Below are 18,892 nucleotides of genomic sequence, written 5' to 3'. Positions count from 1 at the left end.
ACGTGGTTAGATACTACCAAGCAGCCCAGCTTAGGCAAGCAGTGGTTTGGAACAACCACCTGAGCTCTAACTGCTGGCTAGAAATAGAGTCACACCACGCATCCACCATCCCCCTCCCAGTATTATTATGGTCCCAAGAGTACAAGGAAAAAAGGCCTCAGAAGATCGAGCTTGGAGCAATGAAATGCACGTGGTCCACTTGGTTCAAGAACAGAGGGAAATATGGCCTAACTTCATCCCCCTCCCAACTCACCCCCATACTCGGGAACCCAGAATTCCCTCCTGGGTGCTCCCGAACCCAGTTTGGTCATTTCCAGGACCTAGACATTAGCATGGTTGCGTATCTGCTGGAGAATAACGAAGCTCTGTCCTTCCAAGAGCTCAAAACTAAATTTACAGCCCCCAATCTCCCCATATTCAAATTCCTACAGATAAGGCATTTCCTTGGAGCTCTATCCCCGACCTCGAAATTCCCCCCGCTGACCAGATTTGAGTCCCTCTGTCGAATAAGAGAATACCAAAAAGGACTAATTTTGGGAATCTACAGAATAACCGAGACCTCCCTCCCCCCACCCACCCATACCTACATGCAAAAATGGTGTGCAGACCTCAACACACCAATAGACCTTGAGGACTGAGAGGACGTCTGGGAAGCAGCTTCCAAAACTTCAATATGTACCGTTACAAAAGAAAACATCTACAAAATACTATTTCAGTGGTACCTGACCCAGAGTAGACTGAGCCAGATTTTCCCCGGCACAGATGACCTGTGTTGGAGAGGATGTGGTCAAAAGGGTGACATGGCCCATATTTGGTGGTCATGTCCGGAGATCTAGAAGTTCTGGGCTAGAATCCGAAGACTCCTGGATGATACCCTAGGTCTGGAGATCCCCCTGGACACCCTGACATACGTTCTGGACAAACCAATAGAGGATCTCCCAGCCCCCATGACCAGGCTGACCTCCGCTATACTAACGGCGGCGAGATGCTCAGTTGCGGCGGTCTGGAAGCAGGTAAAGGCACCCTCAAGGAGGACAGTAGTGAATAGGATAAACATGGTTATGAATATGGAAACACTCACAGCCATGCTGAAACAAAAAATGCCCCAATTTTACAACACTTGGGAACCCTGGCCCAACTTAGAAGTCCTACCCCTGCCACAGGTTCTAGCCAATAACTAAACAACCATAGCTTTGGAACGATCGGAGAGACCCCCTATCCCTTCCCCCCCCCTCCCCTTCTTCCCCTCTTCTTGTCATCCCCACCTATCTTCCCACCCTCTGTCTCCCCCCTCTTTTTCTACTAAATAATCAGGAAAAGGATTTATTGAGACATCCGATATACTCAACAGTCATGTGCCAATGACTTCGATGCTCAGTGTTTTGACTTGATTGTAACCACGGTTTGTATTCTTTATATATGTCTCCAATAAAGGAAAAAAAGATTGGGAAAAAAAACTCAAATTATAATGTGACCTATTTAATTTAAAATCACTCACCAGATTTGAAAATTCATTATTTGCTATATATAAAAAGTCATCTTTAAAACTCCCTTTGGATTGTGCTGGGTAAAATTTTGACTGGGATTTAAAATTGGTGTGGTAACATTCTTGAATATCACTTTCCACCACAGTAGCTGAATCACTAATAACACGTGGTGAAATAACACTATCCTCAGTAATTTTTAAAAAATGACGCTTCAGCGTAAGATTCCTTTTATTTATTTATTAAGGTCTGTAAAAAGTTGAAACCCATTAGGGGCACAAGTTTCAACAAACGAGAGACCTCTTCTCAGGACATTTTGTTCAATGTCTGTGAGTATATGAGTAGAGAGATTAAATACAGTATACCCCTGTCAGAGTTCAATGAATTTTTTATCTTAGCTCTTTTTTCTTGGACACAGGTCCCCCCTCTCGTTCCTCTTCTTGTACAAAGTGTAATTTCTGCCCCTTTGGGGTTTCTTGATTTGACCTGGCTGTTTCCCACAAGCTCTGAGGGCTGAGGGGCCTGGTATCTTGATTTGAGCGTCTTTAAAACAAGATACCCTAATCCAAACTATAATTATCATTAGTTTGCTAGAGTTTATTCTTCTTATCATCTTTCAAACTAGCTTTTTATTTATGTGAGTAAATAATTCTTCTGTTTTTGTTCCATTCCTTCTCATTGTCTGGTCAAACAAAACATACAGTATCACCCATATTGACTTTGAGTTTCCAACCTCGCAGCTCTGATCCATCCTTACGTCCCTTGGTTTTGTATTCAATGTCCTACTACAATATATTGCTGCAGACCCAGCAAAGGGCCATCTGAAGCAAAAAATATGTGAAGACAATAGCAAGAGCCTACACTCTTCTTCAACCAGCAATAAATAATACTGAGCTAAAGCTATCACTGCAATAATAAATACTAGCGGTGTAGATATATCTGTGTAAGATAATACATAATGTGCCCAGTTAACTCTCTGTGCTCATTTAAATCTCCCTTATTCACATAATTTACTGGTAGAGTTTCCAGGTGTCCAGTATTGAAGCAAACTGTCCTCTATTTGGACACTGTCCAGTAAAGAAAATGGTTGTAATACTGGACATATATGTGTATACCAGTATTACCTCTCTGAACTTAGTGACCTAACCGGCTTGGAGGGGGGGGGGCATGGGATTTCCCCGAGTAAGAAGAGAGCAGGGCTATTGCTAGGGAACTGGGCAGCTTCCTCCATCCTGATTGGCTGCTGCTGGGTAATGCAACCAATCAGGAGGTGTCAGTAGCCAGGGGTGGGGCAAAGGAGAGGAGGGAACAGCATGGAGAGAGAGAAGTGTGTTTGTGTATGTCTCGCACCTTTCACCAATGTATCCATTATTATTTTAAAAAACCACCTGGTAACCCTATTGACGGGAATGGGTGATAATGTCAGTTTGTGTACGTTAACCGGAAACGAGGTTTAATGAATAGCACCCTCTTACAAAAGCCTGGACTCGCTAATGTCTGTTTTCCACAAGAAAGGTTAGTGTATCTTGCAACTGTACATATCCTGTGAACACGGATCAACAGTTTCATTAAACGATTTGTCTTTTAAAGCCTGTATTTGAACTGCAGCATGCAGTGGGATACCTGCTATTATTACAGATTTTGTTCCTTATTTTTGGATTATCTGCACTTCAGTATATTGCGTTTTTTTCTTCTTTTTTTTCCTTGGTCGCCTTGCACTTTGTACTTTTTTATTCTAAAACCTGTCTTGTTTGATGCTTGAAAATATAGCTACATACTGTAGTTACATAGTTTCATAGTAGATGAGGTTGAAAAATGACACGTCCATCAATGTTCAACCTATGCTAAATTTAGACAACAGACACTTTATCCTATATCCCTACTTACAATATAGAGGAACCCAAACTGTGACGAGGATGGGTAACCATGCTATACAACAAAGGTTAAGCCCATCTGGTTGCCCCTGAGAACCGTGGGTCCCTGGCAGCTACGTAGCACAATAAGCCAAGGGCCAGGTATTATTACTTTTAAAAGTTAAAGTGTCCCCTGCTTTTCCACTTTTCATGTTCCCTGTGCCCTAGACTCATGAAACTTTCTATGCCTAAGTTTTAGGTGGGATATTTGGGTAGAAATGCAATTGTTTTGTTTGCAGGAGTCCGGGTCCAAAGTTGCCGGTAGTCCCCTAATGCTCCCCGACGTGCAGACATGATTTGCTGGTACGCGGGTTGAATTACAACAGGGATGCCCAGTGTATGCCCAGACTTTTTGTTCTCGAGCCCCAATATCCCAGTCCTATTTCCCTTACAGCTATGGATCTCCCCAAGTTATCATATGTATTAAAGTATGTTTTATTTTATTTGTGCTTTTACTATAAATGTCTATTCAGTCAGCCCGGGCATCAATATAGGTGCCGGGAAGTCTGGGTAGACATCGGAGTTCAAAGAGGAGATGGATGTTCAGAGGTGTCAGTGTGTTAAGTAGCCTGGGACTGGGCGGAATACTGGGTCTGGAGAACAGAAACCCTCTGCGGGGACACTCTGGTCTGCCAGACTCAGTGGAGTCTGCCCAGTAGGTGGCAATGGGTTGAGTGGGGGAAGCGGCAGAATGTTGGCACGTTTCCCATTGGTCAATTCATATTGTCCCACCCACGGGCATACCGAGCTTGCTTGGCATGCCCTCTCCTCTGATGTCAGCCAATGATCCAGCATACTCAAGATCACACTTATTGAAGAAGTCCAAGTGTGCTGGATCTATTTTGCTTTTATGGTATAAATACAATTATTATTATTGTTATTGTTATTATTATTATTATTATTATTATTATTATTATTATTATTATTATTATTATTATTATTATTATATAATAGTAGGGAGCTGTACAATAGTAGATAAAGTTGAGACAGGTCAGGTGGGAAACAAAACTAATGCTGACAAGGGTGTTAAAAAAGTAAGTAAATCACATTTATGCAAATAAATTAAAAACATATATTATATTTTTCTCCCATTTTTTTAAATATATTAAAATTTGGCAAATGTAATATAATGTATGTATGTAGAATAGGTTTTACACCGCTAAGTTCATGCAGTTTAACTTGTGTATATGTTTTGGTATTGTTCATTGAATGCTCATTATCTAAAAGTGTTAATAGTGTTAATAGTGTAAGAGAAATCACATGTATTCTATAATTATTCATATTTTTGACTTGTTATTTTCCTTGGAGTCATTGTTATAATGAGCTCACATGAAATTCTCTACAGAATTAATGCCCCACAGGAATTCTCACCCTATCTTTTAAAACTATATAAGATGCATGAAGCAGTAAATGTCAAAAAACATCAGTGGACACATCTATTAAAAAAATAAAAAATAATATATATATTAGTAAAACAATGTATGTACTTAAAAAGTGTTGAAGGATAAATATTAAATATCAATGTAGGCAGAGATGGTTGAAGCTGTAGGATCTATAACTCTGGTAAGTGAAATAAATCTATTTTAACAAATATTTTGTTATACAATATCAACTATTTTGAAACAAACTGAATCACCTTTAAAGGGACACTTTTTCTTATTTGAATTATTTTTTAAAATAAGAACGCTGAAATGATTGTCTTAATATTTGCTGTTTTTCGCTTTCAAGAATTCGAATAAAAAGTTATACTACAAAAGGGACTAGATAAAAATATGTTTTAGACATTTTAAAATGCATGTACAGTACGCACATACATATATATATATATATATATATATATATATATATATTTTTTTTTTAAAGGCGTCTGTCACCCAGATTTAACCTGATCAACATTTCTCTGTGATTAGCTCAAACTGACCCTTTTTATCTAATAAAGGGGTTTTCTCTCCTAGGCTGAAAAGGAACTAAGTATAGTGTAAAAACTTTCTGTAGCTGATTTTTAACTTTTAGAAAAAAATACAGATAATTAAAAGTATTATTTTCATATTTCTTTTAACCATTTATCATTTCCATGGTAAACAAAAGATTTGGAGGATTTTACAATCTGTTCCTAATGTCCTATGTTCATATGACTTGTCAGTCCTCAAAACCACAGGTAAATGGCTAGTTTTGTTCTCTGTTTAAAGTGCCATCATTAATCAAACAGATAAATATAGGTTATGTAGCTGAAATGCTTGTATTCAGTGTTCCTGTACAAAAGCAAAACATTTATTTTTTACAAGATACAAAAAGTAAAACCGTTAACATTACTGTAGGGGGGTTAAATCATTCTCACACAGTCAATTATACTGAAAATGTATTAATCTCGCACATGGGACTGCCATTTAATCTTTCCAGTGTCACTTGTTTGCCTTTTGATTTACGTGGAATTAACCCATTAATCATGTCACTGTCATTTGGTTACTTTGCTCCTACGTGAGACTGACCCTTTAACCCATTAAACATGCTTCTATGATTAGGTCACTTTGTTCTTACATACTGTAGGACCAAATCCAGTATACTGTATATGGAATTACATAGAAACATACAATAGAAATCGATGGCAATAAGAACTACTTGTCCCACATAGTCTATCCATTTTCCTATCTGTTGTAAAACCTCAGACCCTATTAGATGCTGTGGTTTATTTCATATTTAGGATAGCCTTATGTTTATCCAAAACAGTTTTCAATTCACTATAGTATTTGCTTCTACCACCTCTGTTGGGAGGCTATTTTATGAATCCACCATCCCCATTTGGTTAATGACTTCCCACATGTCCACTGTGCAACACAACCTCCAGCTTCTGAGCGTGGACTCAAATATCCATCTGAGCTACTGTATGTTACTTTTTACATTTAACTGCTGAACCAACTATCAATAATTCCCCTCAATGTATCCACACACTTTTAATACTCTGAGACATCATGTGGGACATAACTAGTCATACGTTTTTTAAAGACAATTAAAAATAGCAGGAGAATTTACCTTTTCTTTAGTAGTCGACATACTACCATATAACATTTAAGTAACTCTTCTTTTATGCAACATCTACATTTTATATGTACGTCCTGAAATATGTTCTCTAGAACTGAACCCTGTTTTCTATGTAATGTCTTACCAATGATCTGAAGATCTTTGAAGTCAAAGAGCAATATTTCACTGATATATTCCATGTTGTTAATACTGTAGATTTCTTCACATAAACAGCCCCCCTATAAGTGCACAAGTAGACCATGTCCAGCAAATAGAAGTGTCTTTGTTGCACTTAACTATTGAACCAGCAGAGTCTCAATGACACCCCTTCATGTTTCAGCAAAACACACAAAATCCATGGGGAGCATAGGGAGGAAACAAAGATAAATTTAAGTGCAGCAGAATGGCAATGTGAAAAACACCTCCAAACGACTTGGCTCTAATAGATTGACTACTTACAAGATGTAAGAGTCAAACAGACAGGGGTGACTCAAACAGTCAGTGGTGGATCGATGGTACAGTTGTCATGTAGGTGGATCAGGTTCTCAGGAGGATAAAGCCCAATGTTGAGAGAAAGAGACTGGCATAGCGCAGATCAACCAAGGCGTCTGAAGTAAGAAGTGGTGACCAGTCAGAACAGTGTGACAGCTGACCGGAGGCAGAGACGGAGAATTGGGGAGCGCTGCGGGACGGTGAGCCAGCTGGCTGTAGTCACTCCTCTTACACTATTGCAGTGTGATATGCCCGATTTTTATTGTTAGATTGTGAGTATAATACTTTTATTGTCATAAAACTTTTTACCTTGGTTGATCTGCGCTATGCCAATTTCTTTCTCTCAACATTGGGCTTTATCCTCCTGAGAACCTAATCCACCTAGATGACAACTGTACCATCGATCCACCACTGACTGTTTGAGTCACCCCTGTCTGTTTGACTCTTACATATTGTAAGTAGTCAATCTATTAGAGCCAAGTCGTTTGGAGGTGTTTGTCACATTGCCATTCTGCTGCACTTAAATTTATCTTTGTTTCCTCCCTATGCTCCCCATGGATTTTGTGTGTTTTGCTGTTACTGTGGGGGAAGAGTGAAGACTACCCCTTCCAGTGGGTTCCAGAGCAGGGGGTGAAACTGTATTTACTTATTATTACTATCACCACACATTCACTTATTTAAGTATTTAATAAGTCACTAAATATTAGTGTTCACTTTTTATTTGTTTGCGCCTGTGTTCACTGTATCACTATACCCCTTCATGTTTCCACATACATACAATATAATCTAATGAGACACTATGTGGGACCAAACAGGCCATAATTGTATGGATAAAATCAACAACAGTAAGAGAACTGTCCCATTTTAGTAGCTCTCCTTTGTACAATGTTCAGATTTGTTTATGTCCTTCGGAGATACAGCTGCAGCGGCCGTTTTTCTAACAAATCATGCGTTGTGTACATCGGATTACCGATGTCATGACGCGGGATGTCTTCCAACCTTTCCGCCTTTAGACGCGAGTGCGGCGAGTGCATAAAATTGAATTTTAGAGTTGTTTTTTAAACACCTTAAATTGACACAGTAGCACAGTACTGTACACATTGCAATTCATTCATTTCATTGCACCCAAAGAAACAGAATCCATGAAATTCAACAAAGCAATCACTATAAGCGCGGGTGCCTGGAGCAATTGGCTGCATTCATTGGATGCGATTTTTTTGAATACATGCCGTTGCAGCTGCATGGTCTTCGGAACTGGACACAGTGATCATGCATGATTGTACCAATTATCTCAAGAGCCAAGTAATATTTTGTTGAGCTGTTGGATGGTGTGAATACATTCCTTCTCATACAAAGCCCCTCTAAATTCTTTAGGAGAACATCTGAAGATGTTACATTGGTACACTTAACTACTGAACCAACAGAGTCTTAATGATCTGAATAATCCAAAAAGAAATCTTGATGATGAGGTTAAAATATAGGTAGATTATTGATCCAGTTACCAGTCTGATTCTTAGGATAAAACATACTCAGATAATTGATCCTACTATAAATCTAATTTATCAGTATTTAACAGAATAATGGTCAATGGAGCGATGTGATTTACTGGAGTTAGGAAGGATTTTTTTTTTTTTTTTTTTTAACAAACATTTTTATTGGTTTTAATGGAGGTTTTTTTTTTTCATGGTACAAAATAATATCCGAATAGTGCACTATTTTAATTTTTTGTATGTCCACTGTATTCCTCTATACTTTTTAAACCTCAACCACTATGTTATGCTTACTATTTACCTCTTCCTACCCCAATGTCTTCACCTAACCTCTACACCTAGCTTTCAGGACAAATAATTACATTTTTAAACCTCTTTATGATCTTATAGCATGAAAATGGTATGTTATATTCTAAAAACCTTCCTTCATTTCGTCCTCATACAGTGTGTGAAATGAATCACACAACAATCACTGAATTCCTTCTCCGGGGATTTGAAAACCTTCAAGACTTCAAAGTTTTAATCTTCTTTCTGTTCCTCGTGATCTACATGGTGACATTAACGGGGAATCTCCTCATCATTGTGTTGGTGTCAACCAGCCATCGTCTACAATCTCCCATGTTCTTCTTCCTCGGCCACCTGTCCTTTTCCGATGTTTTGATCACCACAAACGTTGTCCCCAACATGCTACATGTTATATTAGCAGACGGTGGGATAATTTCTGTCACAGGATGCATCACCCAATTTTTTTTCTATGGTGCTTCTGCAACCACTCAGTGTCTTCTTCTAACTGCCATGTCCTATGACCGATACCTAGCCATCTGTAACCCATTGCGTTACATCATCATTATGGACCTTAAGCTTCGTCTCTACCTGGTTATATGGTCTTGGTCACTAGGTTTTATTCTAACAGTTATTCCAATTTTCTTTTTACACCGCTTGTGGTTCTGTGGTCCAGATGTCATTGACCACTTCTTCTGTGATCTTGGTCCTGTTCTGGAACTCTCTTGTTCAGACACCTCCACAGTTAAATTTGAAGTATTTACAATCTCCACTCTTATAACCATTGTCCCATTTGTGTTCATCACTCTAACTTATGTCTATATCTTCCTCACCATCCTCAAGATCTCATCCACCACTGGGAGACAGAAAGCTTTCTCTACCTGTAGTTCCCACCTGGCCGTTGTGTGCACGTATTATGGAGCACTGTTTGCAATGTATGTAGTTCCATCTAGAGGACACTCAATAAACATCAACAAAGTTGTATCTCTTATGTACACTGTGGTGACCCCATTGTTCAACCCCATCATATACAGCCTAAGGAACAATGAGATCATGAGAGCCCTGGGTAAATATCTTGGCATAAAAAAGGCAAACATTTAAACTGATCAGGAATAAATATTTCCATTTCTTTTTCAAGTACTGTACTATATGTCCTGTAAAGACTCATGGAAGTAAATTGATTTCCCCTAAATTACAAGGAGTGTACTGTATAATTATCTTTGATAGGAAATTGAACTCAGAAGCTTGGATATAAATGAACAGATTAACAACTTTTGTATGCTACACTTCCAACTTTAAACCGCTGAGGTGTATTCAAGCTAGGGTGGCACCAGTATTAGCTAGATAGAAACTGCACAAAAATAGAAGCACACAATGGACAAACATATATATGTCATACCATAATACAAATTAATATGTACAGATAGTTAATTTCTTCTACTGCTAATAAGCTGCTAATTTCTTCTACTGCTAATAAGCTGCTAACTAACAGAAACTGGTCACGTTAAATTTTGAGGGTGAAGATTGAGGCCATATTTACTAAGCAGTGCTTTCTGTCTACAGATCAATAAGGGGGATAACTTGCTATGTATTTTACTGTAGTTACGGATATGATCTGGAAAAGCTAGCTTTAAAGGCAGGTTACACGCCTCCAACCCCCTTAAAATGTTATGTTTTCTCTTCTTGTTCTTTTGTTTTTACTTTATTGTATTTATTTATTTTTCTTCTCAATGTTGTGTAAAAATGTTTGAAGTTCTAAACATTAAAAAATAGGAGAACGGTGGGGCCAGCCATGCAACTTCTTTGATAATGTCACTTGTGGTGCATGACATTCCAGATACCATGGACATCAATGTGATACAATGTAACCAATGAAGATGTTCAAACTTTTCATGCCTTTTGTTGAACTAGTGTAGAGTTGAGCACACCAGTTGTTGACTATGCTGTTGAGCAGTGGGTTGTGGATTCACCGGTTGGGAAAGAGGAAGCCTGTGCATCTTAGTGCCACTTGAGGGTAATGTATTAGGATTTCTTAGAAAACCTTATAGCAGAATATGATTTTAGTACTTCAAGTACAGATGGCTGAAGCTACCAAGGAAAATCTTCAGGCGCCAAAGAGGTTACTAAAACATAACCATTCTACAAACAAATAAAACACAATAAACATCTATACTGTATGTGCAAATGTTAGCTACTGTATTAAGAAGCCCAAGTGGCCAACTTGTCACGGGTTTACCGTGATTAAATGGACACCTGGGCTAATTAATGAGTTAGTATATTTATAAGTTTTACAATATTAATATTATTTCTTTTTATCACCTATTCTAGGTTGGCTTGTCTCATCTTGCCTATGTCTATAGTGGCAATGATATATATAGGTAAGATCGGCTTAATGCCACCCTAGTGAACTGTAGGTGATAGAAATTGCCGATATTTTTTGCAGACATCGACAGGTAGCATGTGAATAAGTCATTAGCCATTAATTACTCACTTGCATGCTGTTACATGTCTGCCATTTAATTTAGCTCACAAATATCGTATTGTTATTATTGACCTGTATGTTATAATCCACTGATGAAATAGGCGATAAAAATCACACCCCTTTTTCACGTTAACTCAAATTTACTGCAGTCTCGAAGTTTAGTGAAATTAGTGCCTATAAAACTCTGAATGCACACTTTTGTACTGTAAATTGACACAGCTATATTGTATATAAGATTGTATTGTTATTATTATTAGTATTATTATTATTATTATTATTATATGACGAGCAAAGGAATAAAAAAAAGTTTGCTAACCTTTGTAACATCAAAAGTATTAAATAGACAACCTTTTTGACACAAAATTGGTGCATGTCAACCTTAATTTCGATGGCGCATGTCCGACAATGTGATAAGCTCAAATTTCCAACAGTAAACACAGAAGCACCAATTAGCATCCAATATGGAAAAATATTTAATTAATTTCTAAATACAGTATGCCTTTTCATCTCATAAGTATGGATCTTTTACAGATGTGGCGCGATTCAACCTCTCTGTGCGGCACTTGGAGAGGTTGATCAGGGCCAAACATAGAGGGAATTTCCCAGGTATTTACACAGCGGGGTCCCTGTTTCTGAATGGAACTCCTACCGGCCTGCAACAAGTCTGTAAGAGCTGCGCAGAGAGATCAGAGAGAAGCAATCTCTATCTCTCTCTGTCTCTCCTGGTGCAGCTCTTACAGCAGATCGCATTATATGTATTATTATTTTTAGTACATAGTATTGAAGCAGGGGGTCTCCGGAGCTGAACTGCATGCATTTCAGCTCCAGGTACCCCCTGCTTCCCATGGTACAGGCCTCCATATGGGCTGCCTGTATCTACTGCAAGTTCAAATCACCCGCATCACGGGCCATGTGACCGGGACATTTAAACAGACCAAAGAAACCCACACCCCATGCAAAGGCCTGTATCTCGGGAAGCTGGGCGTCCCTTGACCTGAAATTAATGTGGATCAGCTCTGGAGACCCACTGCTTCAATCCTATGTACTAAAAATATAAATATACTAAAAGAAAAGCTTCATTACCTTAGTGACTAATCGCTAAGTAAGAAGCAGTTAAACCCTAGGGGTGGCCTAACCACTCACCCCCTAATGCTTAATGTTCAATCTTTTTGGCAAAACATGTTAAGTTGTCACCTTGTCATAAAGATACACTTTTAGCAGGAACTTATACTATTAATGTTATACGGTGTCCTTCGTATTTCCTCCTCTGCATGGACAAATGAGAAAACAAAACAATGATATAGTCAACAGCATGGGATGCCTTTGCTGAAACTCTTACCAGAACACCCTCCTACTGTCTCTGCTAGTTCTCCTCACTTACCACTTAGATTGTAAGCTCTTCGGGCCAGGGACTTCCTATTATTTTGTCTGAAGCACTTATTCCCATTGTGTTATTATATTATGTCACATGTATTGTAAAGCGATTTGTACCAGGATGACACTATACAGTATACATAGAAATAAGCATACATACATGTCTGCGGTGCTTAAGGGGTTACAATTTAGGCACACTATGGCCCGGATACGTCAAGCTGTGGTAAACTAAAAATGCGGTGTTATGGCCCAAAAAAAGTGGTATTTTAACAGTGTAATACATTAACGTTATATCGCCAAAAATATCACACTTTTCTATCAGATAGATTATAAATATTGAGTTCCGTATAAAGAGTAATAATACTGCATGTTTTAATCAGAAAATGCAATACATCAAATTCCGATATGCATCGAAACGAAATTAACGCTAGAAATAAGGTAAGTTTTTTTTATAAAATATACTGGACACCTAACAAGCTCCTATTGAACCCCCAAAATAACCACAACATATATATAAGCATATGAGTGTCACAGAGGAGTGCTACTGAGCATGGCAATATATATTTAAAACCAGAGACAGAACATAAAACACAGACAAAGCTCAGTTTTACTTAATAGATATTTATACATATATATTTAGGCACTGTACCGTGTATGAGTTTCACTAGATGTGCTAAAACTGAGCTTTGTCTGTGTTTTATGTTCTGTCTCTGGTTTTAAGTTTTTTTTATAACCTACTCCAGGCTGGCGTTAGCCCTATCTTTCATATGTATAAAATTGACAATTCATTGTCCATTATATATATTCAAGATAATCTTAACAAGCATGGATTAGGTGATGAAATAGTAATTGAAAAACATTTCAATACATATTAACCCTGTCGTTACCCAAGTGGTCATCTACTCATGGGTTTTAATGTCTAGATGACTGTGACTGAAGGGGGAAATATGGCTGCTGTTTATAAAGGTTAAATATGTGAAGGAAAATCCGTTATTTCCTCCCCTGGCTTCAGAACCGAGAGGAACCTTTCTTCTGCCAAGTAAACTGAAGCCTTGTGACTGGATACACTATCTGCACCGTTTGCAGCAGACTCCCCCGGAGAAGCTTCCACGCCCTGCCACTGTTATCTTCGATCTTTAGGGAACTTTAAGGCCTGGTAGATGAACGAAATGAAACGTAACGCAAGTCAGGTTTCAAATCCTTTGTCTCAATTTATTACTCATAGGGTAATGACTTTTATACAGAAAAAAAAAGATATTGGTTAGAGGCGTAACATAAGCATATCCTAGGTGTGTCCTTTTCTAAACTATATCTCCTTTGGGTTGGTAGCACCACCAGAGGGTCACTTTTTACCCTGACCTTTGGTTAACTGAGTACTTAGTCAAATAGGGGTGATTTGATTGCGGCATCTTTTGTGTGTCTTATATATATATCTCTATTGGTTGTGTGGCATGTGGGCCACTAAGATTGTACCCTGCAATCACACTGCCCTTTGTTATCTGGGTTTCATCCTTCCCACTTTCTATGTATCTGACACATTACCCCAAGGGAGGCTGAGAAATCGAAAAGATCTGACCAGGACCATTAGTCCAACCCGCATTGCAGCTAGGGTTTTTATACCTAGTTTAGGTGTTCTGGATCTCTATTCTAAATTAAGTGATCTTATGGTAAATATTGATGATGCTATTAATCAGACAAGTGATGCTATCATCCGTTTGACTAATGAACAAGAGCAGATCCGAACAGTATTATTACAGAATAGAATGGCTCTTGATTATCTGCTAGCCTCACAAGAAGGTGTTTGTAAACTTGTAGGACAGAAGTGCTGTGCCTATATTGAAGATGAGTCTGCCGCTATTCATAAAGATATGGATAAGTTACAGGAAATTCAGGCAAGGATGCATAAAGAATCCTCAGGCCTTAGCTTAAATTGGATGTCAGGACTCACTAGTTGGATCGGAGAATTGGGTATGAAAATTCTCTATGGTTTTATTGTAGTGATTAGTATAATCGCAGCAATTTTTGATATTTTTCACTGTGCTAAGTGTGCAATGCTTTCATTTGTCTCAAGGAAAACTTCAGTTTCATCTCACGCCATGTATGCAACTAATAATTCATATGTGGCCATGAACAGAGTCTATGATAATATTGGTCCCCATAAGGCCATAGTCATAGAGAAAAGTACCTAGTAAGGGTATTTGTTCTTTTAGAGAACAAAAAGGAGGGAATTGTTAGGACCAGTATGTCAGGCCAGAATCTGCACTTATGTTAAGCTTCCATTTTGTATGGTCATAACTAGTTAAGATTCTGTAGTCAGCCTTTTGCTGAAATATAATTCCTAAATGCACTCAGTTTCTGCCAAATTGCATTTCTTTTCTTCCTGCTAATGATATTGCTAAGATACTTTTGTGGTGTCAATTTCCTGATGTTTTAGTTAGAATATAATAGAATGGTTCTCTGCAAGATGCAAAATAGTGTAATATAGTTGCTAAAGATTCAAGGTCTCTTTTGATAACAGACAATGAATAAGCTATGTATTCAGACATTGCTTGTATTGGGAAAACACGTCCCAAAAGTCACGCCACTAATATGTCCTGCCCCTAAATCACGCCTCTAATCAAAGCTACGCCCAAGACACACCTAGGATATGTCTATGTTACGCCTATGTTACGCCTCTAACCAATATCTTTTTTTTTTTTTTTTTTCAAAGTCTGCCATTACCCCTACCTGTCAGTAATATATTGGTATTGTATTATATGTGTGTAACGGGTATTCCCCCACCCAATCGCACATAGAGTGTATGTGCAGGGGAACCTATATGTTACCAGGTGTGGTGCAGTACCTGTTAGGCTCAGACGAGGTCTGAGCCTCCGCTAGTGAGAACTTGGGGTGAATCATCTGGAACGATCTTCTAATTACAGCGCCTCTACCTGTGCAGGATTCTAGGAGTGTAGAATGTCCCCTACACAGGAGCTACATATATGAACCACATACACCAAGGTATATATAACACAGGTTTACTATATGGGCAAATAACAATAATATCACATCACATCATACTGTAAAGCAACACAGCCGTGCTACCCTCTGCCACTAGCTGGCAGCTATAACCTTGCCCCTAACTGGGCTATACCTTTACACCCCCTTCCCAACCCCGTGTCCAAAGAGTCCAAGCCCACCCAAGTGTGTGAACAGGCCTGTCACATGTGAGGAGCAAGTTAAAGTTGGTGCACGTGTGGAAGGTTGTAAATACCTGCCCAGGTGTCTCTACACCTGGGTGATTTCGCAATGGGTCTACCGGCGCTGCTTGGTTCAGCGCTGATCTGTACCTCCGCGTGGGATGGGGTCCTGTTGGACGTCCCACCGTAAGGACAGTCTCTGGATCAGCAACACAGCTTACAGGAACATGGAGCACACCCTTTCACTGGGTCCCTGCACTAAGGTACTACACAGAGTCTCTCCCTGCTTTAAGGAACTGCACAGGGTCTCTCCCTGCTCTAAGAAACTGCACAGCTGAAGGGGCACAGGGTCCTTACCTAAGGGCCTGTCCCTATGAACACCCACCCTCACTAGTGGGGAGACAGGGCCTCAGCTCTAGCCTGGGGATTTCTGGCCTAGGGCAGAAGCTCGCAGCTCTCTGCCCCCCTTCCTTCCCCCTCTGTCTCCTTAGCCTGACTAACTCATGTGCTTCACAGTCTGCTTTCTGACTCTGCACACAACAATGAATCCTTGCAAGCTCTACTGGCTTTCTGGCTGCCTGTGACAAGGTGAAAGTGCAGTCCCCAGAGGCTGCTGGGAATTGTAGTCCTTGGTACAGCTATTTCCTATGGGATCCGCGTGCACGATCTCTACTGCGCATGGGCGAAGCTGTAATGGCCACCGCTACTCTCCACGGAGCCTGTGCAACCCTGTAATGGCCGCCGCATCACCCTAACTCCACATGCGCAACTTCTAAAGGTCCTTCCTGCCTCCCTACACTTTCCTGCGCTAGGTGTAATGGCCGCCGCGACTGCAAACAAGCACCGCGCATGCGCAAATGCGCACAAGATGGCGGCACCATGTCACTGATGCCGCCGGGAGTTGCGATTGCCCCTGCAACTGCCTGACATGGTGCGGGGGTACCTGCTACTCTGCGCAGGCGTGGAGGGCCAGGGGGGACTCTGCTACATGTGTAACCCATATGAGGAGAATCTATATGTTTTACCGGTGTGGTGCTTTACCTGTTAGGCTCACAGGAGGACTTAGCCTCCGCCATGTAGAGACTGTGGGGTGTATCTTCTGGAAAAATATTATATGGTACAGCGCCTCCACCTGCGATGGCTCCCAGCAGAGCGGTAGTTGTTCCTCGCAGGACACATTCAAATGAACACATACACTAGATATATATATAACTGTTTACTATATGGGCAAAACAATAACATCACATCACTTCGCATAATGGCAACACAGTCATGTCACCCTCTGCCACTAGCTGGCAGCTATAGCCTTGCCCCTAACTGGGCTATACCCTTACACCTTACTCCTCCCCCAACACCGTGTACCCAGAGTCCCACGAGTCATCTAAGAAACCCAAAACCTATAGGCGGGATCAGCGCCTGATGTACCGGTAGGTTGGTGCACTTAAAATACGATACCTGCCCCAGTGCTCAGGCCTCTGGGGCTGCAGACACTTCACAAAGGATCCACCACTCTGCGATCTCCTCAGCGATGTCCTGTAACTCTGCCTGGCGGTGGGTGGCTCCCGCATGGAGTAATCCACCTTTAGAAAGTCTCTTATCTCTGCAGCTAGAGAGAGTGATTCACATTCACAGCAATACCAGGAGATCCACGCTTCCTGGTTGTACCCTCACTTGTCTGGGTTCTACAGGACCCTGTCCCTATCTAAGGGGAGTCCATGTAGTAAACACAAGCTGAGGTGATTAGGGCCTAGTTGGGGCCTAATGGGGGGGGGGAATGTCTGGCCTAGTGTATGAGCCACTTGCTCTCTACACTTACCCACTGTCACGGTAGCTTATCACAAGATATAATGAACACCAAATATCTGGGTTGAACTGAACGAGGCTTAGATATAATAAAATATAATTTACTCCTTAAAATAGGTGAACACAGCAATATAGTACAATTAACAGGCAAGAAGATAACACTTATTTAGGGTTGGGGGATGGAGAAGTATCCCCTAGCAATTCTCCAGCAGTCCAGTGACATTCAAGATGGTATCAGAAGCACAACTCCAGCAATCCAGTGACATTCAAGATGGTATCAGAAGCAAAACTCCAGCATAACTAAAAACTGTAGGGTTGACACAGTTTATATACCTGTGCAACCCTATTCTTAACATTGAATACAGCCTATTGGTGAACAATTATCTGTATCCACTCTGTAACGTGGAGACTAACAGACTAACAGACTAACCCATGCCCTCAGGTAACAATTCGACTGGCAGAGTTTGTTGATTGACTAATACTTAATCCCTAGACATTGGGTAACAATCAAGGCAGTTACTTTTTGATCACCGTGCTTAGGCTACTCAGACGTCTGCCCTTCATGACTTATTAGCCTAGCAAATGGCGTCTGCATTTTCAGAACAGATCCAAAATAAAATACATATACACTTTAATATCTACACATATTAATAAGTTACATTCTGGTGGGCTTAGTGGGTCGACCTTTGCCAGTTTTTAATGCCTACAGTGACTCCACATATTGGCCAAATATGAACTCTCTGCGACCTCCATAACTGGAAATACAGAAATGCACTTTAAACCATTAAAATACATGCTAATAATGAAAACATGGGAACAGGGGAACATACATTTTCAAGGTATAACAAGGTGCAAACCTCATCCCTGGACCGCAGTCAAGTTAACCCCTTGTCTCTCTGGTGAGGTCAAGGGATGGCCATATGGGGTGCAACCCCGTTAATACCGGGCCACCCCCTTATTCCCTCTACACCTCCCCTTCTTAATGGGTGACCTGTGGCCCTCTGGACCTAACGGGGAGTGGGGCACTGCTGGCACCCTTAACGAACTCAGTCTCAGAGAGATAGTCCTGACGTGAAAGTCCATCAGCATTGCTGTTTTCACTACCCTTTTTGTGCTGAATCGTAAACTCAACCTCTTGCAAGGCCAAGCTCCACCTTAGCAACTTGGCATTATCCCCTGATGCCCTCTGCAGCCAACTCAGGGGGTTGTGGTCTGTGAGGACCGTGAAAGCCCTTCCATACACATAGGGCTGGAGTTTTTTGAGTGCCCACACAGTGGCCAAGCACTCTTTCTCAATAGTGGCATAGGCCACCTCTCTGGGGAGTAGTTTTCGGCTGAGGTACACCACAGGGTGCTCTCTACCGTCGTCCCCCAC

At 40.4% G+C, this 18,892-nt stretch overlaps 1 protein-coding gene across 1 annotated transcript; it reads left to right on the top strand.

Annotated features, from left to right (window-relative positions):
• The first annotated feature begins 8,847 nt into the window (after positions 1-8,847).
• Positions 8,848-9,780, top strand: LOC142470918 (olfactory receptor 5G9-like). The gene has a single exon (XM_075577725.1). The coding sequence runs from the start codon at positions 8,851-8,853 to the stop codon at positions 9,778-9,780; it is 930 nt and encodes a 309-aa protein (XP_075433840.1). The 5' UTR covers positions 8,848-8,850.
• Positions 9,781-18,892: the final 9,112 nt, after the last annotated feature.

The sequence above is a fragment of the Ascaphus truei genome, chromosome 20 (genome assembly GCF_040206685.1).
Source record: "Ascaphus truei isolate aAscTru1 chromosome 20, aAscTru1.hap1, whole genome shotgun sequence".
Taxonomy (NCBI): Eukaryota; Metazoa; Chordata; class Amphibia; order Anura; family Ascaphidae; genus Ascaphus; species Ascaphus truei.
The sequence above is the reverse complement of the archived record's forward strand: the minus strand, read 5'-3'. Positions and strand labels throughout refer to the sequence as shown.